Source organism: Eleutherodactylus coqui, chromosome 3 (assembly GCF_035609145.1).
Source record: "Eleutherodactylus coqui strain aEleCoq1 chromosome 3, aEleCoq1.hap1, whole genome shotgun sequence".
Lineage (NCBI taxonomy): Eukaryota > Metazoa > Chordata > Amphibia > Anura > Eleutherodactylidae > Eleutherodactylus > Eleutherodactylus coqui.
In genome coordinates, this window is record NC_089839.1 from 51,693,569 (window position 1) to 51,719,448 (window position 25,880).

The 25,880-nt window shown below is 45.6% G+C and overlaps 1 protein-coding gene across 1 annotated transcript in view; it reads right to left on the bottom strand.

Moving 5' to 3' along the window:
* PKDCC (protein kinase domain containing, cytoplasmic) overlaps nucleotides 1–25,880 on the bottom strand; it is a 73,051-nt gene that overhangs the window by 12,308 nt on the left and 34,863 nt on the right. Inside the window, exons 4-5 of the mRNA XM_066595578.1 lie at nucleotides 23,808–23,887; nucleotides 21,827–21,934 (exon numbers count right to left, since the gene is read on the bottom strand). Of these exons, the coding sequence (XP_066451675.1) occupies nucleotides 21,827–21,934; nucleotides 23,808–23,887 (188 nt within the window). The remainder of the gene's footprint in view (nucleotides 1–21,826; nucleotides 21,935–23,807; nucleotides 23,888–25,880) is intronic.

The window sequence follows — 25,880 nt, forward strand, 5'->3', positions numbered from 1 at the left end:
TAGACCCATGTTTATGGAGGGCGAAATTTAAACCCTCTAGCACCCCTCCTTCTGGGTTTTAATGAGGACATAGTAATGAAGCCAGTAAGACAGACTTTACATCTTGTAAGGGGATCTTATCTCAACCATGTCTATCTGAATTTCAAGGGGAGCGCAGATGTGAAAAATTTTCAGTGACGTCATTTACAAGCCATATGATGGATAGATTTCCCAGCAGATGGGTGAATTTTGAAATCTCATTGAATATTTACATAAATATACATAAAAAAGTTGAGTAAAACATTTTTTTACCAATGGGTCCTGTGTGGCACATCATCACAAAGCAGCTGATACTCAACTTTCCCTGCAAGTCCCCTGCTGTTAGCTCTGGGTCTCTACTGTGCTGCTTTGTGATATCCCATAAATATGCTGCTGTGGCCAATGGTAGAGCTTAGCAGACATCATTGAGCTCTGTCATTGGCTGCACCAGCCTGTTTATGGACATCACAACCTGCAATAATTACATCTTTGAAGAGACCTGGAGCCACCAAAGGGGGGTGAGTGGGGCGAGGGAACATCAGCTCCTTAAAGGAGATGTCCCGAGGCAGCAAGTGGGGTTATACACTTCTGTATGGCCATAATAATGCACTTTGTAATATACATTGTGCATTAATTATGAGCCATACAGAAGTTATAAAAAGTTTTTTACTTACCTGCTCCGTTGCTAGCGTCCTGGTCTCCATGGTGCCGACTAATTTTTGGCCTCCGATGGCCAAATTAGCCGCGCTTGCGCAGTCCGGGTCTTCTGCTGTTCTCTATGGGGCTCCGTGTAGCTCCGTGTAGCTCCGCCCCGTCACGTGCCGATTCCAGCCAATCAGGAGGCTGGAATCGGCAGTGGACCGCACAGAAGAGCTGCGGTCCACGAAGATAGAGGATCCCGGCGGCCATCTTCAGCGGTAAGTATTGAAGTCACCGGACCGCCGGGATTCAGGTAAGCGCTGTGCGGGTGGTTTTTTTTAACCCCTGCATCGGGGTTGTCTCGCGCCGAACGGGGGGGGGGTTTAAAAAAAAAAAAAACCGTTTCGGCGCGGGACATCTCCTTTAATTATGTTGTGGCTTGGGGGAGTTGTTTGGGAAAAAATTATTTTATCTTGGAAAACCCCTTTCAGAATTTTAAAGACATCCGGCAAGGCAAGTATCCCCCCCCCCCCCCTTCAACATGACCTTGTGACAATGTATTAACACAATATTCAGGATCCATGTTACACAACAGGGGTCACCGTTGTATCAAAAATTTGATGACATTTAGTGACGTGTAAAAGACCACACTTATCATTGGAATGGATGGAGAGATGGTCCTGGCTGAGGATCATGCCCCTTTTATACTAACAGACCCTGTATTATCAAGACTGGTATTTCCTACGCTTGCCTTAATAAAAAGTGTGCTCGAGTACAATGCACTAAAATTTATTAAGAGGTACGAGCCTTAACCCACTACTGTTCGCATATAAAGTCTTTTTATGGTGGCCGCTTACAGGCTTTCTTCCCATACATGCTCCTTTTTACAATGCTGCTTTGCAAGTCCAGAGTGGGTGTCCTCTGCCGGATATAGCAGAGCTTAAAGGGGTTGTCCCGCGGCAGCAAGTGGGGTTATACACTTCTGTATGGCCATATTAATGCACTTTGTAATGTACATTGTGCATTAATTATGAGCCATACAGAAGTTATAAAAAGTTTTATACTTACCTGCTCCGTTGCTGGCGTCCTCGTTCCCATGGAGCCGACTAATTTTCGCCCTCCGATGGCCAAATTAGCCGCGCTTGCGCAGTCCGGGTCTTCTGCAGTCTTCTATGGGGCCGCTCGTGTAGAATGCCGGCTCCGTGTAGCTCCGCCCCGTCACGTGCCGATTCCAGCCAATCAGGAGGCTGGAATCGGCAATGGACCGCACAGAAGCCCTGCGGTCCACGGAGACAGAGGATCCCGGCGGCCATCTTCAGCAGGTAAGTATGAAGACGCCGGACCGCCGGGATTCAGGTAAGCGCTGTGCGGGTTGTTTTTTTAACCCCTGCATCGGGGTTGTCTCGCGTCGAACGGGGGGGGGGGGTTAAAAAAAAAAAACCCCGTTTCGGCGCGGGACAACCCCTTTAACTGTTAGAGGTTAGCTGGTCTTCTGCACTAACTAGCAGGATCTGAGCTAGGTTTGATTATAGCAATTTAATTCTTTAGATACTGCAGTCAGTGAGACCGCAACATCTGAAGAGGCTACGGCTCGTCCCTCAAAAAATACGCTCCTTCAATAGAAGAAAAAACGTTATAACTCTAAGGCCGGCGTATTTGTGTGCATATTTGTGCGCAATATGCAAAAAATAGAAATCATTGATATCAATGGTTCATTCGCATTTCTGTATTCTGCGTGCGCATTTCGGTCAAAAAAAAAATGTTACATGCTCTCTGCATATTAGCGCGCCATCTATGAGCTGGGTTGGATTTACGTAATAATTTAAAGCAGTCCCTGGTGTAAATTACAGTAGGCATGTTGCGCCATAGGAGGCCACGCTCACTTGAAAGTGACTAAAAACTTAAAATATCACAATGTTTTTGCGCCATAAATGAAGCGCTAACATTCGCAGCTTTTTTACATTAGAAAATTGATGTAAATGCTTTAATAGTTCGGGTTCACAGCTGTTTTTTGCTCCCCATATAACATCTACAGACCGCATGTGGTAGCCCTACTTTATCCAGGACAGGCAAAAAAAAAATGCTGATCAGAGCGAAAGTGGCCAGTGCTCTACCTCTTCGTTCCATCGACTGGCGGAAGCAACAGCTCCATCTACTAAAACGTCTGAAAAGCCAAAAACTTTTCTGAAAACAATCTTTTAACTTATGCATTGTAACCACAATACGGGGAAATTACATAAAATAGAATTTAAAAAAATATCTAATAAAAAACAATATTTAAAATTCTGTAAAAACATAAATAAGTAATTCAAGTCCTAAAACCCAATTCTCTGACGAATAGCGGAAAATGATGGCTCTGGATCGGGACTCTTTCCTTTTTTATTTCTTCCTACCATAGTGAATCGGCGAGACGTCTGTTTCTGTTTCTTTTTTATTCTGGAAGTAGAGCTGCCGCTAGGAAATGGTTGTAGATTAGATCAATATTTACCTTTTAATTTTGCCCTAAAGGCTTTCCAAATACCGTATAATTGTTTGATGCCAATTGGAAACTAATTGGAAACAAAAGTCTTGTATATTTAGACCAAGTAGCGTATGCTTTTTCTCAAGTGACTCTGACTTGTGCTATCTGCTATACAAATATCAGGATATATACATATATATATATATATATATATATATATATATATATATATATATATATATATATATATATATATATGTAGATATATATATATATATATATCTAAATGTAGATATATATAGATATATATATTGGTTCTGGTCAGATTTTCACAATTACTGTATGTTGGTAATAAATGTTATTTTTTTTACAAAGAGCAAATCGCTGGAACAATTTATAGTCATATTTATTTACTAGACTATTAATCAATCCTTGGGTTTCTGCACACTGGACCATCGATTCATACACTGGTTTTAATTCAAAGAATGCTGGCGTGAAATATGCCAAATTTATTAAGACGTGTACGCCACTTACAAAATTTGGCACATCTTTCAGCGTTCTACGTGCCAGGAACACAACTATAGTCTATGCCTATCGTTGTCTCAAATTATAATAAACCTGGTAGCCCCACATAAAAGGTAGCAAAAGCTACAAAAATAGTTGCAAATTTTTGTGCAATTATTGTGTACGCAAATTATGTCCAATAAATTCTCCCAATAACAATGTAATCACCATGCGAGTCACTTATGACTCCTTTAGCGGTTGAAAGGCAATGTAGTAAAAAAAAAATCACTGCAGTTTAAGTGTTAAAAGGGTTACTCTAGCTTTATTTTTTTTAAAGAACAGAGCCACCTTTCTCCATGGGCTGCGTCTGGTACTGCAGCACATCCCCATTCGCTTGAATAGTGCTGTGCAACCTCTTTAAAAAATATATGGATGTTAGTACCAGGGCTACATGACAAAAATAAATTTCAAATGGCATAAGTTTTTGGGATTTCAAGCTGTGCTGTAGAACCATATAATATTATACAGCCAACATGATGGAGGCAGCAGTGGTGACATATCAGCTAGTAACTAATATCGAAATGTGCCTCAAGGCGGATGTAGTGTTGTAGGAAAAAATTTTAAAGGGTCATGTGACATTAAAAAATTTCTGCTTTTTACAAGAAATAGTGCCGCACTTGTTTACAGGCTGTGTGTGGTACTGCAGTTCAGCCCCAATCAGTTGAAGTCTATAGGAGTTTTGAAAAAAAGCACTATTGCTCACATTGCAGAGAGCAGTGCATATGCTCAACCTGCTTTCTCCTTTGCCTCTCTTTTCTTATTTTGGTCACTTGAAATTACGGAATAGACCACTGGAACCCCCACCTAACAGATATTTATGATGTAGACTATGGGTACACCATAAATATCTGGGGTCGGAATATCAGACAACATAACTTGTTCAAATTCTGATTAAAGGTAACTTTTTGAATGTCTTTAAAAAGGGTTGCCTGCATGAAGAAAGAAAAATGTGCCTAAAGCCAAGAATTTGGATAAAATAACAAAAGCAGGTGAAATCCCCCACTTAATCCACCATGGCTCCAATGCTGCTGCTCTGGTCTTCCCTGCTGGGCTTCGTTTATTTGGTGGCAGAGGTGACATGCCTGTATACACCTGAAGAGACCTCTGCAGCCAATTACTGGTTTTATCGGGATACAGTGCAAGACCCCAGTGATTGACTGCAGTGGTCACATGGGGTATAAGGGCATGTCAAAGCTTGATTGGATGAACTGGAGTGATAGTGTTGGAGTGGCAGGGGGAATAAAATTTCACAGCAAGGATGACAGATGGGCACCCATCCGGGTGATGTCACTGTGTCAGCCCCAGCCCGCATGGTTCACCAAGCCAGAACATGGTCATTGTTATTTAGTGCTGGACACTGAGGAGTGAATGGCTTCTTGCAGTTAATTAATTAACACGCGGGGCAATTAGCAGCCCAGCCCAAGCCAGGCAGTCTTCTCGCCACAACTTCTCCTCACCCATCTTCTCCTGGCTCCTTCAGTCCCCGGGTCAGGTCATCTCCAGCTGGCCGGATCCTCTTCTTCCTGTTATTAAGCATACATTCGCGGCTTTCTGCTTCCTGCAGGTCAGTGTAGACTACGTCACTAGTTATGTAGCATTCACTGCCTAGCAGGGAATGCTGACTCCTATGCTGGGCTATTGCCAGGACTGCGCATGCATGCTGTCTCATGGCAATAGTATATGAACATTCACAGCGAGACAGCATGCGTGCGCAGTCCTGGCAATAGCCCGGCATAGCATTCGGCATTCCCTACTAGGCAGTGAATGCTATGTCACTAGTGATGTAGCATACACTGACCTGCAGGAAACAGAATGCCTGCGAATGTATGCAACATCATAGGGAGAAGAGGATCCAGCCGGCTAGAGGTGAGGTGACCCGGAGGGACTGGAGGAGCCATGAGAAGATCGGTGAGGAGAAGATGCAGTAAGAAGATGGACGGGGGAGGAATAGGCAAGTATTGAATTTTTTTTTCTAATGACAGAACCCCTTTAAGTATGAATACTCAACCATAATTTGTTTTCATCAAGAAGTAGAATATAAATTGGTAAGGCACAAAATCAGAAGTGGTCCTGGCATGGGCAAGACATCTACTCAACTAGGAGTACCACTTTGTGGAGTAAGGAGAAGGACAACTTTTAATACCGCTGTTCATAGCTGTTGACACTGCTTAGCTTTTGGGGATGACTAACTGGTATGTCAATATAATACTCCACTGTCTGCACCTTTTTATATATCCTCAAATTCGAACAGTGAGCTCTTTTGGCCTTAATACATTGCAGCCCTCTGTATATATGGCTTGAATGACTTGACATCTGGCTTGCTTGACATCTCGCCTTGTTCAAACATTCCTAACGTGGACTGGAAAAATTCTAACAACTGAAAGAAACACATTCTATGTACAGAATACAGGTCAAGCGCTCTGACAATTAACATTCTTTTGCAGAAATTGAAATAATGTTAGAAACTAGAGATGAGCGAACGCGTTCGTCCGAGCTTGATATTCGTGCGAATATTAGGGTGTTCGGGATGTTCGTTATTCGTGACGAACACCATGCGGTGTTCTGGTTACTTTCACTTCCTTCCCTGAGACGTTAGCGCGCTTTTCTGGCCAATTGAAAGACAGGGAAGGCATTACAACTTCCCCCTGCAACGTTTAAGCCCTATACCACCCCCCTGCTGTGAGTGGCTGGCGAGATCAGGTGTTCGCCTAATATAAAAGTCGGCCCCTCCCGCGGCTCGCCTCAGATGCGGTGTGAGTTAGATGAGGGACAGTGCTGTTTATACCGGAGCTGCTGTAGGGAAAGAATTGGTAGTTAGTGTAGGCTTCAAGACCCCCCAAAGGTCCTTATTAGGGCCACTGATAGCTGTGTGTTGGCTGCTGTTAGCAGTGGGATTTTTTTTTTCTCAAAATCGCCTCTGCAGACCGTTGCACCTGGCATTAGGGACAGAAGTGCTGCATAGGCAGGGAGAGTGTTAGGAGTGAGTGTAGCCTTCAAGAACCTCAACGGTCCTTTCTAGGGCCATATTTATCCGTGTGCAGTACTGTCCAGGCTGCTGTTGGCTGTGCTGCATTTTTTTTGGGCTTCTCAAAATCGCCTCTGCAGAGCATTGCACCCTCCATTGATACTGCAGGGAAAGAATTGTATAGGCAGGGCCACAACACAGTTATTATTCATAGAATATACGCAGTGCTGCCTGTTGGTGGGAAAAAACTGAAAACAAATCTATTTGTCCAGCCTCTGTCCGTCCTTACGGGCGGTGGACACGTGTGAGCTGCGTGAAAAACATTGCTAAATCATACGCAGCCAGCTACGCTTTACTGCTGGGTTCGCCATTTGCTTTCCTTAATTGGGAAAAAAAATACCTGCTCTCCAAGAGTTATAATAACTCTGCTACCCTCACGTTCTGTGACACATAAGCAGGGACACAGCACAGTTATTAAACTTCTCATGTTCATTGAATATACGCAGTGCTGCCTGTTGGTGGGAAAAAACTGAAAAGAAATCTATTTGTCCAGCCTATGTCCGTCCTTACGCCTGTGGAGACGTGTGAGCTGCGTGAAAAACATTGCTAAATCATACGCAGCCAGCTACGCTTTACTGCTGGGTTCGCCATTTGCTTTCCTTAATTGGGAAAAAAAATACCTGCTCTCCAAGAGTTATAATAACTCTGCTACCCTCACGTTCTGTGACACATAAGCAGGGACACAGCACAGTTATTAAACTTCTCAGGTTCATTGAATATACGCAGTGCTGCCTGTTGGTGGGAAAAAACTGAAAAGAAATCTATTTGTCCAGCCTGTGTCCGTCCTTACGCCTGTGGAGACGTGTGAGCTGCGTGAAAAACATTGCTAAATCATACGCAGCCAGCTACGCTTTACTGCTGGGTTCGCCATTTGCTTTCCTTAATTGGGAAAAAAAATACCTGCTCTCCAAGAGTTATAATAACTCTGCTACCCTCACGTTCTGTGACACATAAGCAGGGACACAGCACAGTTATTAAACTTCTCAGGTTCATTGAATATACGCAGTGCTGCCTGTTGGTGGGAAAAAACTGAAAAGAAATCTATTTGTCCAGCCTCTGTCCGTCCTTACGGGCGGTGGACACGTGTGAGCTGCGTGAAAAACATTGCTAAATCATACGCAGCCAGCTACGCTTTACTGCTGGGTTCGCCATTTGCTTTCCTTAATTGGGAAAAAAAATACCTGCTCTCCAAGAGTTATAATAACTCTGCTACCCTCACGTTCTGTGACACATAAGCAGGGACACAGCACAGTTATTAAACTTCTCAGGTTCATTGAATATACGCAGTGCTGCCTGTTGGTGGGAAAAAACTGAAAAGAAATCTATTTGTCCAGCCTGTGTCCGTCCTTACGCCTGTGGAGACGTGTGAGCTGCGTGAAAAACATTGCTAAATCATACGCAGCCAGCTACGCTTTACTGCTGGGTTCGCCATTTGCTTTCCTTAATTGGGAAAAAAAATACCTGCTCTCCAAGAGTTATAATAACTCTGCTACCCTCACGTTCTGTGACACATAAGCAGGGACACAGCACAGTTATTAAACTTCTCAGGTTCATTGAATATACGCAGTGCTGCCTGTTGGTGGGAAAAAACTGAAAAGAAATCTATTTGTCCAGCCTGTGTCCGTCCTTACGCCTGTGGAGACGTGTGAGCTGCGTGAAAAACATTGCTAAATCATACGCAGCCAGCTACGCTTTACTGCTGGGTTCGCCATTTGCTTTCCTTAATTGGGAAAAAAAATACCTGCTCTCCAAGAGTTATAATAACTCTGCTACCCTCACGTTCTGTGACACATAAGCAGGGACACAGCACAGTTATTAAACTTCTCAGGTTCATTGAATATACGCAGTGCTGCCTGTTGGTGGGAAAAAACTGAAAAGAAATCTATTTGTCCAGCCTGTGTCCGTCCTTACGCCTGTGGAGACGTGTGAGCTGCGTGAAAAACATTGCTAAATCATACGCACCCAGCTACGCTTTACTGCTGGCTTCGCCATTTGCTTTCCTTAATTGGGAAAAAAAAATACCTGCTCTGCCACAGTTAATAACTCTGCTACCCTCACGTTCTGTGACACATAAGCAGGGACACAGCACAGTTATTAAACTTAGATAATTCATTCACTAGAGGCAGTGGGGCCTTTCGTTTTCCAAAAAGGGCAAAAATTATATTTGGCCTGCAGTCTTGCGCCAATTTATTTCCTGCCTGGGAAATCTAATCACTGGTAATACAGCATGCTGAGGGGTAGGGGTAAGCCTAGAGGACGTGGACGTGGACGTGGCCGAGGACGCGGAGGGCCAAGTGAGGGTGTGGGCACAGGCCAAGCTCCTGATCCAGGTGTGTCGCAGCTGTCTGCTGCGCGATTAGGAGAGAGGCACGTTTCTGGCGTCCCCACATTCATCGCCCAATTAATGGGTCCACGCGGGAGACGGTTATTAGAAAATGAGCAGTGTGAGCAGGTCCTGTCCTGGATGGCAGAAAGTGCTTCGAGCAACCTATCGTCTACCCGCAGTTCTGCGCCGTCCACTGCTGCCAATCCGAATCCTCTGTCTGCTGCTCCTCCTTCCTCCCAGCCTCCTCACTCCACTACAATGACACCTGCTCAGGAGCGGGAACACTCCCAGGAACTGTTCTCGGGCCCCTGCTTAGATTGGGCAGCAGCGGTTCCTCTCCCACCAGAGGAGTTTATCGTCACTGATGCCCAACCATTCGAAAGTTCCCGGGGTCCGGGGGAAGAGGCTGGGGACTTCCGCCAACTGTCTCAACAACTTTCTGTGGGTGAGGAGGACGATGACGATCAGACACAGTTGTCTTGCAGTGAGGTAGTAGTAAGGGCAGTAAGTCCCAGGGAGCAGCGCACAGAGGATTCGGAGGAAGAGCAGCAGGACGATGAGGTGACTGACCCCACCTGGTGTGCAACGCTTACTCAGGAGGACAGGTCTTCAGAGGGGGAGTCAAGGGCATCAGCAGGGCAGGTTGCAAGAGGCAGTGCAGTGGCCAGGGGTAGAGGCAGGGCCAGACCGAATAATCCACCAAGTGTTTCCCAAAGCGCCCCCTCGCGCCATGCCACCCTGCGGAGGCCGAGGTGCTCTAAGGTCTGGCAGTTTTTCACAGAGACGCCTGACGACCGACGAACAGTGGTGTGCAACCTTTGTCGCGCAAAGCTCAGCCGGGGAGCCAACACCAACAGCCTCACCACCACCACCATGCGCAGACATATGATGGCCAAGCACCCCGCAAGGTGGGACAAAGGCCGTTCACCGCCTCCGGTTTGCACCCCTGCCTCTCCCCCTGTGCCCCAACCTGCCACTGAGATGCAACCCCCCTCTCAGGACACAGGCACTACCGCCTCATGGCCTGCACCCACACCCTCATCTCCGCTGTCCTCGGCCCCATCCAGCAGTGTAGTTCAGCGCACCGTTCAGCCGTCGCTTGCGCAAGTGTTCGAGCGCAAGCGCAAGTACGCCGCCACGCACCCGCACGCTCAAACGTTAACCGTCCGCATCGCAAAATTCATCAGCCTTGAGATGCTGCCGTATAGGGTTGTGGAAACGGAGTCCTTCAAAAGTATCATGGAGGCGGCGGCCCCGCGCTACTCAGTTCCCAGTCGCCACTACTTTTCCCGATGTGCCGTCCCAGCCCTGCACGACCACGTCTCCCGCAACATTGTGCGCGCCCTCACCAACGCGGTTACTGCCACGGTCCACTTAACTACGGACACGTGGACAAGCACAGGCGGGCAGGGCCACTACATCTCCCTGACGGCACATTGGGTGAATTTAGTGGAGGCTGGGACAGAGTCAGAGCCTGGGACCGCTCACGTCCTACCCACCCCCAGAATTGCGGGCCCCAGCTCGGTGGTGGTATCTGCGGAGGTGTATGCTTCCTCCACTAAAGCACCCTCCTCCTCCTCCTCCTCCTCTGTCTCACAATCAAGATGTGTTAGCAGCAGCATGTCGCCAGCAGTCGGTGTCGCGCGGTGTGGCAGCACAGCGGTGGGCAAGCGTCAGCAGGCCGTGCTGAAACTACTCAGCTTAGGCGATAAGAGGCACACGGCCCACGAACTGCTGCAGGGTCTGACACAGCAGACCGACCGCTGGCTTGCGCCGCTGAGCCTCCAACCGGGCATGGTCGTGTGTGACAACGGCCGTAACCTGGTGGCGGCTCTGCAGCTCGGCAGCCTCACGCACGTGCCATGCCTGGCCCACGTCTTTAATTTGGTGGTTCAGCGGTTTCTGAAAAGCTACCCACGCTTGTCAGACCTGCTCGTAAAGGCGCGCCGGCTCTGCGCACATTTCCGCAAGTCCCACACGGACGCTGCCACCCTGCGCACCCTGCAACATCACTTTAAGCTGCCAGTGCACCGACTGCTGTGCGACGTGCCCACACGGTGGAACTCTACGCTCCACATGTTGGCCAGGCTCTATGAACAGCGTAGAGCTATAGTCGAATACCAACTCCAACATGGGCGGCGCAGTGGGAGTCAGCCTCCTCAATTCCTTTCAGAAGAGTGGGCCTGGTTGGCAGACATCTGCCATGTCCTTGGTAATTTTGAGGAGTCTACCCAGGTGGTGAGCGGCGATGCTACAATCATTAGCGTCACCATTCCTCTGCTATGCATCTTGAGAAATTCCCTGCAAACCATAAAGGCAGCTGCTTTGCGCTCGGAAACGGGGGCGGGGGAAGACAGTATGCCGCTGGATAGTCAGGGCACCCTCCTGTCTATTTCTCAGCGCGTACAGGAGGAGGAGGAGGAGCATGAGGAGGATGAGGAGGAGGGGGAAGAGACAGCTTGGCCCGCTGCTGACGGTACACCGGCTGATTGCCTGTCATCCTTTCAGCGTGTATGGCCTGAGGAGGAGGAGGAGGAGGAGGATCCTGAAAGTGATCTTCCTAGTGAAGACAGCCATGTGTTGCGTACAGGTACCCTGGCACACATGGCTGACTTCATGTTAGGATGCCTTTCTCGTGACCCTCGCGTTGCACGCATTCTGGCCACTACGGATTACTGGGTGTACACACTGCTCGATCCACGGTATAAGGAGAACCTGCCCACTCTGATTCCCGAAGAGGAAAGGGGTTCGAGAGTGTTGCTATACCACAGGACCCTTGCGGACAAGCTGATGGTAAAATTCCCAGCCGACAGCGCTAGTGGCAGAAGGCGCAGTTCCGAGGGCCATGTTGCAGGGGATGTGCGTAGATCGAGCAGCATGTACATCCCAGGCAGTGCAACAGTCTTTAAGGGCCTGGCCAGCTTTATGGCTCCCCACCAAGACTGTGTCACCGCTCCCCAGTCACGGCTGAGTCGGCGGGAGCACTGCAAAAGGATGGTGAGGGAGTACGTAGCGGATCGCACGACCATCCTTGGTGACGCCTCTGCCCCCTACAACTACTGGGTGTCGAAGCTGGACACGTGGCCTGAACTAGCCCTGTATGCCCTTGAGGTGCTTGCTTGTCCTGCGGCTAGCGTGTTGTCGGAGAGGGTGTTTAGTGCGGCTGGGGGAATCATCACCGATAAGCGTAGCCGCTTGTCAACCGACAGTGCCGACAGGCTAACACTCATCAAGATGAACAAAGGCTGGATTTCGCCAGACTTCTGTTCTCCACCAGCGGACAGCAGCGATACGTAAGCAATACGTAGGCTGCACCCGCGGATGGAAGCTACGTTCTCTCTCACCATCCAAAACGGGGACATTTGTGCTTCATCAATCTGTGTCTAATATTCCTCCTCCTCCTCCTCCTGCTCCTCCTCCTGAAACCTCACGTAATCACGCTGAACGGGCAATTTTTCTTAGGGCCACAAGGCTCACTCAAATAATTTTTCAGAACAATTTTTATAAGTTTCAATTAGCTTAAAAGCGTTGGAACTTTAACTTGAACCAATTTTTCGTTACACTGGGCTGCCTCCAGGCCTAGTTACCACTTAAGCCACATTAACCAAAGCGATTCACCTGCCATCTTGGTTGGGCATGGCCAATTTTTACTGAGGTACATTAGTACTGTTGGTACACCAATTTTTTGGGGCCCTCACCTACAGTGTAATCATAGTAATTTCTATGTTCTTCGCCTGCACTCATGGTACAGAAAGGTGTGTGGGGTTGGCCTACAGTTTAGCTACATAAATGTCACTTGTGCCTTGGCTATACTAAGGCTACTGAAATGGAACGAAGACTGCGCTCCCGCTATACTGCTGCTTCAGAATTGTTACTGGGGCCTGTCTTGAGTGCTACTATTGCTTACATGGAACGAAGACTGCGCTCCCGCTATACTGCTGCTTCAGAATTGTTACTGGGGCCTGTCTTGAGTGCTACTATTGCTTACATGGAACGAAGACTGCGCTCCCGCTATACTGCTGCTTCAGAATTGTTACTGGGGCCTGTCTTGAGTGCTACTATTGCTTACATGGAACGAAGACTGCGCTCCCGCTATACTGCTGCTTCAGAATTGTTACTGGGGCCTGTCTTGAGTGCTACTATTGCTTACATGGAACGGACACGTGGAGAGGACACGTAGTGCCTCAAAAACATCCCCCTCCTCCTCCAACAGGGAAAACATTGTTGGCAAATGCCTTTGCATTGGTTCGTCTGGCGGCAGTCCAAGAATTTCACCTTTACCGACACTACAAGAGAGCCCCCCCACCATCCCCCCGCCACGGCCCACTTAATCCTGGCCACATTCCGAAAACCAACAAAATACAACCGTGGTACTAGGTCCGCAGTCACCACCACATTACCACCAACGCGGTTACTGTTAAGGTGCATATAACCACGGACACGTGGAGAGGACACGTAGTGCCTCAAAAACATCCCCCTCCTCCTCCAACAGGGAAAACATTGTTGGCAAATGCCTTTGCATTGGTTCGTCTGGCGGCAGTCCAAGAATTTCACCTTTACCGACACTACAAGAGAGCCCCCCCACCATCCCCCCGCCACGGCCCACTTAATCCTGGCCACATTCCGAAAACCAACAAAATACAACCGTGGTACTAGGTCCGCAGTCACCACCACATTACCACCAACGCGGTTACTGTTAAGGTGCATATAACCACGGACACGTGGAGAGGACACGTAGTGCCTCAAAAACATCCCCCTCCTCCTCCAACAGGGAAAACATTGTTGGCAAATGCCTTTGCATTGGTTCGTCTGGCGGCAGTCCAAGAATTTCACCTTTACCGACACTACAAGAGAGCCCCCCCACCATCCCCCCGCCACGGCCCACTTAATCCTGGCCACATTCCGAAAACCAACAAAATACAACCGTGGTACTAGGTCCGCAGTCACCACCACATTACCACCAACGCGGTTACTGTTAAGGTGCATATAACCACGGACACGTGGAGAGGACACGTAGTGCCTCAAAAACATCCCCCTCCTCCTCCAACAGGGAAAACATTGTTGGCAAATGCCTTTGCATTGGTTCGTCTGGCGGCAGTCCAAGAATTTCACCTTTACCGACACTACAAGAGAGCCCCCCCACCATCCCCCCGCCACGGCCCACTTAATCCTGGCCACATTCCGAAAACCAACAAAATACAACCGTGGTACTAGGTCCGCAGTCACCACCACATTACCACCAACGCGGTTACTGTTAAGGTGCATATAACCACGGACACGTGGAGAGGACACGTAGTGCCTCAAAAACATCCCCCTCCTCCTCCAACAGGGAAAACATTGTTGGCAAATGCCTTTGCATTGGTTCGTCTGGCGGCAGTCCAAGAATTTCACCTTTACCGACACTACAAGAGAGCCCCCCCACCATCCCCCCGCCACGGCCCACTTAATCCTGGCCACATTCCGAAAACCAACAAAATACAACCGTGGTACTAGGTCCGCAGTCACCACCACATTACCACCAACGCGGTTACTGTTAAGGTGCATATAACCACGGACACGTGGAGAGGACACGTAGTGCCTCAAAAACATCCCCCTCCTCCTCCAACAGGGAAAACATTGTTGGCAAATGCCTTTGCATTGGTTCGTCTGGCGGCAGTCCAAGAATTTCACCTTTACCGACACTACAAGAGAGCCCCCCCACCATCCCCCCGCCACGGCCCACTTAATCCTGGCCACATTCCGAAAACCAACAAAATACAACCGTGGTACTAGGTCCGCAGTCACCACCACATTACCACCAACGCGGTTACTGTTAAGGTGCATATAACCACGGACACGTGGAGAGGACACGTAGTGCCTCAAAAACATCCCCCTCCTCCTCCAACAGGGAAAACATTGTTGGCAAATGCCTTTGCATTGGTTCGTCTGGCGGCAGTCCAAGAATTTCACCTTTACCGACACTACAAGAGAGCCCCCCCACCATCCCCCCGCCACGGCCCACTTAATCCTGGCCACATTCCGAAAACCAACAAAATACAACCGTGGTACTAGGTCCGCAGTCACCACCACATTACCACCAACGCGGTTACTGTTAAGGTGCATATAACCAGTCTGACTGGGGCATGCAGACACCTTGACAGAATGAATAGTGTGTGGCACATAGGTTCCCCATTGCTATGCCCACGTGTGCAGCTCCTGATGGCGGTGGCACAGGATTGTATTTCTCATTGCTTCTGTACAGCATTGTGGGCTATCGCCCCGCCCCTATTAAAGAGGGTCGCTACCTAGCCGTGCCAACCCTGTGCAGTGTGTGCCTGCGGTCCCTCGTCGTGGCAGACGCACTTCTAAATAGACATGAGGGTGGTGTGGCATGAGGGCAGCTGAAGGCTGCGCAGGGACAGTTTGGTGTGCGCTGTGGGGGGGAGGGGGTGCGGTTGGGCAGCATGTAACTCAGGAGAAGTGGCAGTGGAGTGTCATGCAGGCAGTGATTGTGCTTTGTTGGAGGTAGTGTGGTGCTTAGCAAAGGTATGCCATGCTAATGATGGCTTTTCAGAAGTAAAAGTTGTTGGGAGGGGGGGGGGGCCCACTCTTGCCGCTATTGTGGCTTAATAGTGGGACCTGTGAACTTAGGATGCAGCCCAACATGTAGCCCCTCGCCTGCCCTATCCGTCACTGTGTCATTCCCATCACTTTCCTGAATTGCCCAGATTTTCACACATGAAAACCTTAGCGAGCATCGGCGAAATACAAAAATGTTCTGGTCGCCCATTGACTTCAATGGGGTTCGTTGTTCGAAACGAACCCTCGAGCATCACGGGAAGTTCGTTACGAATAACGAACACCCGAACATTTTGGTGTTCGCTCATCTCTATTAGAAACCCAAATTTTTCCAAAAATGTTGTCAAATATTTTTTTTTTCTACAATGTACAAAACATTCAGCTGGAAAAAATGTCTTCAATGTTTCTGTAGACTAAGTCCCACACTGTCTTACCACTAACCATCAAGGTTTTGTCTCTCTAGAAAGGAAGCTTATTTAAATGAAGTCAATGGAATTTTGAAATCTCTTGGCAGTAAATCACAACATCAAAAGGTCAAAGTTCTGGTTAATTTCCAGACTAATGATGTTTAAGACAAATAAATACTTGTCTGATACAATAAATGTAGTCATAAACGTATAGGTGGCATACGTCAAATGTGAACATTCGACTGGCAAAGAAAAACAATGTGGAGAAGATTTGGAATTCTTGATTATTTCTTGTTTAATATTAACATGATGAGCTTAACACTTTCATGGCCAAAGGTCATTGATCACTTAAACTGTATAATGCAATACTCTAGCATAAGAAACGCTAGCTTTTATCCTTAGGGAGAGTACCTAGACGGTGAGTGAGGAGACTCGAAAGGCTATTCATGGTCCTCTGGGTAATATGCAAATAAGGGAGATGGAGTAATACCTCCACAGTGCCGCCTAATCTCTGGCCCGAACATGTCAGCTGCACCTCAAGAACATCACAAGAATCCGCCTTTTCGCTAAAAACGCTCACTGTTGCCCTCACCCATTCTCGGCCCGATTATTGCAAATCGGCCTCCCCCAACCCAGACTCTCCCCTGTCCAATCCATCCTGAAGGCAGCAACCAGGTTCATCTTCCTGTCCAGCCGCTACTCGGATGCCTCTGCCCTGTGCCAGTCACTGCACTGGCTACCCGTCAAATACAGAATACAACTCAAATTCACCACCTTCACCCATAAAGCCCTCCACAGCACCGCGCTGCCCTACATTACATCCCTCATGAAGGGCAAATACCCTGAAACAGCTATGTGTTTACTAACACTGCTCACCCATCCTCTCACTGCAGCTTCTTCAGTCCTCCTGGTCTTTCTTTACATGTGAATACTATGTGACTGCTACAGCCAATCAGTGGCCGCAACAGTTATGTGCCCATCCTAAGGGCACCACCGCTCAGTGATGGGAGTCATGATGCCAAGACTATGGCATGTGACTTCTGCAACCACTGAATGGCTGCACCAGTCACCAGCAGTACAGAATGTCACTGCTGGCCTGTGGTACTATAAGCAAAGACTGACTGTGGACAGTGGGAGCTGCAGTGCTAGATAGTCAGGGCAAGAATTTTTTGCAGGATGACCTGTGGTTTCTATTGGTATCATTTTGAAGTGCAGAAGACTCCTTGATCACTTTTTATTACATTTTTTCTTGGAGACGGGGTGACAAAACAAAAAAGCACAATTCTGCTGTTGTTTATTTTTTCTGATGACAGGGGAGGGATAAACTTTTAATATCCTTTATCCTTTACAATAATAAGAAACTTTTTTCACTTGTTTTTAATTTTTTTTTCGCTCCCCATAGGGGACTTACACTTGTGATAGTTTGATCCCTTATATCATATGCTGCAATAGGTATTGCAGTATATCTTATTTCTCCAGGCATTCTATTAAGACTGGCCTTAAGCCTGTCTTACTAGGCTGAAATACTTAGTAGCCCAAGAGACTTTCAGAGGGCCCCCTGCTGCCATAACAACTGGGCATCACCTCGTGACCTCGTCATGAGATGCGGTCATTCGGGAGCCCCAAGCGCTGATTGGGACATTTAAAGGATTTGCAGCCATCATTGCTATGAACTTTGATTTCGACTGTTATGGCTGGGCGTCAGCTGTCAAAGACACCTGACAATTGGCTGTGTATGGAGTGGGCATGGCTTCCACGGCTATATTATATTAACCCCTCGCATCTGGGACAGAAATGGGATGTAATTATATGTCCTGTACGCTAAGGGGTTAATAATATGTCTAATATTCACTTTCCATGCTTTATTTTAAATACAGTGGCCAGTAATAGTGCTTAACCCTATAAATCTTTTTTATGCACTTCTCATAACTTCTCCCACAGCCCCGTACTTTACTCAACCTTTGTTTTCTTTGGTTTATATATAGAATTTACTCTAATGAGGATTTGTCTCTCCACCAAAAATGCCTTGTGACCAGATTTTCATTGTTTTAAATAGCTGGAATTACCTTCAATCTGATTTTAATCACACTTAATGACCAGTTATTTCAGCCCCAGCAAACCTGACTGGATTTTACTACCAACTTTAGCTACCAACTGGAAGGACGCCCAGCGCTCTCTTCTAGCCCTCCAGGTCAGTGACCCCCAAAGTCATATGGCGTGCCATTTCATGACAGTTCACACTGTACTTGTTTTTGTGTGAATCGCTGCAAGTCCGTGAACTTTTCTTGTCATAACATGTATTTATCTCACATGTTGTAATAGGATATTCGTATGTCAGGGTTTATCTTCTCACAACGGCTCCTACTTTCCAGGTTCTATGAGATTAAAATAACATGGCGGCTTTCTTCTGGAAACAGAAGCACTGCTGCCCATCGGCTGTTTCTGGTATTGCAACTCAGCTATGTACAAAGTGGGCACTGTTTCTAAAACTATATATATATTTTTTATGTTTTGATACTTTTCCCACTTTAAAAAAAAAAAAAAGATGAATTTATTTGGTATTGCAACAATCAAATACCCCTAACTTTTTTTTCGATCATTGGTGCTGTCGGAGGGCTTTTCTGTTTGACAAGTTGTACTTTTTAATTATACCATTTGGTGATTCGTATGATCTTAGAACCGCTTTCTATTTGTTTTTTTTTTGGTGATGCGAGTGATGCAAGATTAGTTTTTTGGCCAGTTTTTTAACCCTTTCCAATCCACTGTCTGACGTCTGAAGACATTCTGATTGAAGCCTGTACAGCTCCGATGTAAGAAGACATCCGGCAGGGTATTCTTACTGTATATTACTGGCCGCTCTGTTGTTGGGGGCCTGCAGATGGCAGAAAGAGAAAGCCCCCTAGGAAACCGTGAATCCAATATTGGATTGCAAAGGGTTAATATATTTTTTCCACAGTGTTCATCATGCAGGCTAATTAATATATAAACTTTTTAACATAGGTTATAATAAATGTAGCAATACTAAATTTGTGATTTATTTTTTTTTACTTAGTAAGAGGGTAAAGGTGGGATTTTGACTAGTTATATTTTTGCACTTCGTATTACTTTTTATTTTTGTTTTATTTTTTAATTTTAATCACAGTGATTGGTCTTATAATACACTGCAATACTTCATTCAGCATTGCAATGTACTGCATTGACCTATGGGTCCCTGGTTCTGGCTGAGCCTCATAGGCCACTATAGAAAGCAGACCCAAAGGAACCCATCAGCACTCATGATTACATTGTTTGGGTCTGATCGGTGACAGAGGTAGTCCTCTCCCTCTATGGGCTTTCTATTTACGGCAGTCACATTGACCAAGGCATGCAAAGGGTTCTATGGCCAGGATAGGAGGTTTCTCTTCTCCCAGCCATTAAAGCTGGAGCCTGATACAGAACACCCGTGCCAGCCTTATTCCAATGTGCAGTTAAAAATGTGCTTGCATTGGAACCAGGCACCTTAGTCACCACTGTAAAAGGGCATATCAGTGGTCGCTAAGTGGTTAACCACACATATTCTTTTCAGACATATATACAGTATGTATAAAAAAAATCACATATAAAGCAAAGTTCCATTTAGCAAATGGAATAAAAGTTGAAAAAAAAAGTTCCTGGATCTCAGCTATAGAAACCCATTGTATTGTGCTTGGCATTTCAGTGTCTTTGTTGCAAAGGAAATCTAACAATAGGCTTCCAAATCTCCCCACGGTAGTTACGTCCGTGGTTCCAGAGCGGAGCCGCTTTGTAAGCCTCGGAGTACGGTGCGCCAGGGCTGCTGCTGAAACGACGTTCGGAGTACATTAGAATTTAAAGCACTATAAATGTTTTACAACTCAAACATTTTTAAAGCTTAAGACCTACATTTTTTTGTAACCCGATCAGGGTTCACCTTGTTAAACCTTGTTTTATGTGAACGCTGGGCTTCACATGCTGTTTCACTGGATTTTCAGTGTAATTGTTAATATCACTTTTCACACTTGGTGTTGTTCAAAGAAATCGCTTTTTTCCTATCGAAAACAGTGGGGTGACGCGTGAAGGGCAGCCGCTCCATATGTTATGCAGCAAGCTCTTTTTTTTTTTTCCTCCTTTAGTATAGCAGGCATTTTATAGAATATTTGGAACACTAGAGGAAGGATAAATCAGCCATTAAAAGGCTTGTGTTCTCTTTACTACAAACAGTTTAATTTCCTGTTTACAATTATGGGTTAATGTTGGTAAACAGAGACGAAACTGGGCCCCGAAGCGGAATCCCTAAAAGGACCCCCCAACTCTCATGGGTAATTTATAGTACTAGTCGCCTCCTATGGGACAGAGGGATCTTTGGGCCACTTTAAGCTCCAGGGACCTGTCTGCTACTGCAACAATTGCACCTCCTTTATTTATGTCCCAAGTTGACTCATCTAGTGTGACGGTAAATAATAATTCTCTTTGGCTGATGCCTGGGCAACACCTCATGTCATCTTGGGTATGACAGGATCTAATATTATATATTAATAAATAAATATATAAATATAAATATATATATATAATCCTTGCCTGATGGGGTGCAGTGTGTTATCAAACCAACCGCCTGCCCTTAAGGAGTTTTCCAGTACCCCAATTGTTTCTAAAACCTAGCAAGGGTGGTGTAACAACATAAGAGAAGTCATATTCACTGCACCCAATCCCCGTCACTCTTCTTCCACTGGTGTCTGAACACCCGCACATCCTGCTGCTGCAGCAGTGATATAGCGCCTTGATAGTTGGACATGTGACCGCTACAGCTAATCACAGGCAGTTATGTCATCGCTGCAGCAGGAAGTATAGAGCAGCGTGGAACCAGGCATTGCGAAAGTGAGCTGTACGGCTTCCAATGAGTTGAGTATGACTTTTATGCTTCTTTTATATTTTTTCACCACCTTGCCAGGTTTCAAAATTTTAGGGGAAGGGCTGGATAACCCATTTAATAATAACTCTAGAGAATTTATCAGAGTTGCTGTGCTGCGTTGCCCACTTAGCTCCCATCCGATATATTTGCAGGTAATTGTTGATAATACAATTCTTTAAATACAGTTTTCAGGTGGAGCTCCGTTTTAAATAATGTTGGGGGTACTTTCAAAACTGTGGTGACTTCTGTTCACACAAACATGCCGGTAGTCTATAATAAACCACAACCACCGTTCAGATCTGAGACTCATGAGAATTAATGATGAGCAAACTTTGAAATGTTCGGTCCGCCAAACTTTTGCAAAAAGTTTAGTTTGCTCAAATTAGTTCAATCTGAACCTGAGAGTGTTATATTGGGCTTTTTTGGCTCTTGGACAGTATTATACACCAGCGTTCAGGACTAGTGTTGAGCGAATCAAGCCAGTAGAACCCTGTTTTGGGTAGAACTTTGCTGAAACCTCGGTTTGGGTTTGTGCCGAATCGGACTTTTAGCAATGTTTGACCGGAAACAGGGTTCTATGGGTTCAATTCGCTAAACACTAATGAGGATGTATCCTTTGGATGTTTATTATATGTTATGTTTGCTTTATTTTTAATTACGGAATACAATATATTTTGCAGGTTTTATATTTTTTTCACACTTCTGACTTTTATGATGATTATCTGTGCTTAATAAAACGTATTTACATTCCACTAATGCATTGCTTATGGACTGGATACACGTACAGTGCCTGGCTTTACTATGTAATCACTCTACAAAGGAATGCTTGTATTATTTCAGCTATGGCGGACATAATTACACGGTGATGACAGCTATCACTCAGCAGACAATGAAATGAGGATCAGTTAGAGTAAATACTTACCAGCTTTAGGTACATGTGTAACATTTGACAGGTATAAGCCGCTCTTGTATAAGTAAAGGACTTTTTCAAACTGTGCAGCGGTTTCATCGATGCCCCAGCGCAGTTCACCTGAATAACATGGAAAAGTCAATTTATATAAACTTCCTGTTCTTGGAGTGTTCTAAGTCATCATTGCATTTCAAGTTGGCGTGAAGTTACCCGAATACAAGCATACAGCATATTTATGAAAGACGTACAGCAATTTCATATGGCAAAAACAACAGTTTCGGTCTGGCAGGGGCCATGTACAAATATGGCTATTCTTAAAGACGTTTTCAGAGGCTTTAAAAAACTTACAGGCTTAAAATACTATAAAAAAAGGAGAAAAATGTATACTCACCCACTGCAGTGGATCCCCATTCCAGCACTAGAGTCTTAGTTCCCGTTGCTCAGAACACAGAAGAAGCTGGCGGGCAGATAGGTGCTATTCATTGTGCATGTGACTGCTCAGCCAAATAACAGGTTTCAGCAGTGATTCCTCCATGGCCACTGAAGCCTGTCTGAGCAGTCACATGCACAATAAATGGCACATGACTGCCCGCTAGCCTCTTCCTGGGTTCTGAGAGGGGAGGACTAGGGCTACAGAACTGGACGGGGAGGCTCTAAGGCAAGTGAGTTTACATTTATTTCTTCATTTCATATCATTTTAAGTCCTGAAAAATCCCTTTAAAAGTATTTTTTGAATGAATGATCATCTATGTGTGATCTTAGGGATCTGATTCCAAGAACCACATCAGAGAGAAACTAGGGGCCATGTCCACTTCACTCATTTAAATGGTCTTGAATTGCAGTACATAGCACAACCACATGCACATATATGGAGCTGTGTAAGGTACTACAATGAAAATTGTTCCTTCTGCCCATCGGTAGGTGTCCAGGAGTTCAGACACACAATGTGTATGAACTTGTGGCCTCAGAACAAGTTTTCGTATCTATATTCTAGACATTCCCTTTCCATTTCTGGTCTAGTCTTCATTTTGATTCATCACACATACTGAATAGTTGACCGGTGAAATCTTGCTCAGCAATTTTTTAAAAACCCTACTCTGATTTCTAAAAATTGTACTAAAGGCACCATTGTTACAGGAATGGAAAAACTAAGAAGAAGGCAGGGAAGCACTTATTTTGGAGACAGATGCAGATCCAGAAGCGAAATCCCCATCTAACTAATATTTATTAAACATTCTGTATATAAAATGTCTAAGATAGAAATACTCCTATAAATTGAAAATTACATCTTATTATTGCCTCTGGCTGCAGGGGTGTAGCTATAAGAGGTGCAGACAGGCGCGTAACTATAGGAGATGTACAGAAGATGCTGTTGCCCATGGGTCCAGGAGCTTTAGGGGGCCCATCAGGCCTGTTTTCTCCATATAGGAAGCCCAGTACTATGAATAAAGCTTTATACTTGGGTGCCCTGTTACAGATTTTGTACTGGGGCCCAGAAGCTTCAAGTTACGCCATTGGGTGCAGAGGTTACCATTGCAACCAATCCTTGACCACTGAAGGGCCTCAAAGGTCCACCTGCCACAAAAGAGCACCTTAGTAGTATGAATAGTGAGGAGCAAACTTTTGAAAAGATTGACTTGGCTGTTTCAATGAACTTTTCAAAAACTTTGGTTCAGTTCGAATTAGTTCGAAATGAACTGGAGGTTCAAGAAAACCCTAAAACTGGTGTATAACACTGTCTAAGACATGTAAAAGCCCTGTGTAACACTATTGGAGTGGTTATATACCAGTATTTAGGACTGGTGTTGAGTGAACTGAACAAGTAGAACCCTGTTTCGAGTAGTACTTTGCCCAATAGAACCTTTAGCAAAGATCTAACCAAAACAGAGTTCTACTGGTTTCGTTTACTCAGCACTACTTATAAATGACCTATGGTACATGGTGAGTCACTTTTACAGATTGTACAGAGCTTACACTTCCATCTGGCACCTACCTGTTGCATTCACTATAGCATCCAGCAACGGCCTGAGGGATGGCGGTGCACTGTGAGGAAGGAGGTAAGTAAAGAAAAACCTGGAAAAAAAAACACATTCATGAATGGAAAAAATATTTAATGTTGGTTTGCACCTCACAAGTAAACTGTTCACAATAAAATTCCAACAAGCAGTAAATGGCTAAACTCTTCAGGAAGTATAGTTGTATATCATAATGAGAAGAAATCCACAAGTGACCGTAACCCAGCAGTCTGCCGCAGCAAAAATAAGGCCGGCTAGACACAAAGCTGCCTTGTAATCACCTGTGAAGGCCCCATTAACACAGCAGCTTGCTCTGGAGCTTAGAGGATTGTGGCTATTTTTAAGGATGTCTGGTACTTGGCTAAAATTTATGGCCCTTGTATCACCAATGGAAGATGTTTACATTTTTGGGTGTGCTCCACGACTATTTGAAGCTGCTAAAGCTGGAAAACTTGGAAAAGGATGTGGAAATTATAACAAACACAAGTAAAATGCATATAAATCAGAAAACAAGAGAGTAAAGTCCATGAACTCTCTGAAAAAGATTTTATATGAATACAATGTTTTATGCATTTTGTTTTCGTAAATATAAGGTTGCTGGATCAGTAAAGGGATCGAAAAATGAAGTAAATAGTCTTGTAACGCGAGAATCAAAACGTTTTGTTATATACTTCTATTAGGTATGTAAATGGGAGATATTACAATTACAATATACTCGCTAAGGCACATTACTCGAGCGAGTAGTGCCTTAGCCGAGTATCTCCCTGCTCTAAAGATTCAGGGACCAGCGCGGGCAACAGGTGAGTTGCGGCGGGGAGCGGGGGGGGAGGGAGAGAGAGATCTCCCCTCCGTTCCTCACCGCTCTCCCCCGCCGCTCCCCGCCCCCCGCCCCCCGCCGGCTCCCGAATCTTTAGAGACGAGCAGGGAGATACTCGGCTAAGGCACTACTCGCTCGAGTAATGTGCCTTAGCGAGTATACTCGCTCATCTCTAATTACAATGCCTCGGCAGCACCATCTATTGGAAGGCAGCTTCCTACAAGTCAACGTTCGATCTTTTTATAGGCCTATCACCACAACTGGGAATATAAGCCAAAACTAGAGTCTTCTCCCTCTTTCAGGGTTTTTGCCTCTCGTCAGGGTACAATAGGTTTCTGGCTGGCTGATTGAAACGCCTATAACGTTATTGGTTTCTCCTTGTGGAGAGCATTTAATAGGCGGGCAAAAACATGGGAAATTTGGTGGGGAAATGTTACAATGTCTTGGCAGCGCCACCTACTAGAAGAATATTGACTTTTAGAAAAGCTGCCTTCTAATAGGTGACACTGTTAAGACATAGTAACATCTCCAATTTGCATACCAAATTTCCCAGAGGAGCACTGCATGGACTATAAAGTCATGCCTACTAGGAGGCATCCACAAGAAGAAACTGTACCCCTCCCGATCCGCATATCTAAACTAGGAATTCTTCAACTTTACACTACTGTCTGCCATAAGCGATGATGGATTTTCCATACTGACAACAGTGACCCCACGATTTCTGCTGCAGATGTCCTGCTGTGTGTGCAGCAGATACAGATGAGGATTAGCCCCGTTGTTATTCAATGGGGCTAATCCTCGACATTTGAGCCAGAAATACTGAAAATTATTTCCACACCGGCACCAAAAATTTTCCATTGCATGCAAATGGCATTGCGGAAATTCTATTCACATGCATGGTATGTAGACAGTCATCGGATTTCAAGCAGATTTTGGCATGGATCCTGTAATAAAATCCATGTGAAATCTACATGTGTGAACTGGGCCTACAGAAGGAAACAAGCAGCAGGAGTCAGCAAGTGTAACTAACTGTATATAAGTTGTTCTCTCCCGTCAAGGTCATTCAAAACTTATATTCAGCCATTTCTAGGAAAGTTGGGTGACAGCATCATAACATTGTGAACTGAATGCCAAATCAGCCTATATTGCTATATGAGATAGGAAGATGTATTACAGCAAAACTAGCAGTTAAAGGGGTGGTCTATTGACGATCTATCCTCAGCACAGGTCATCA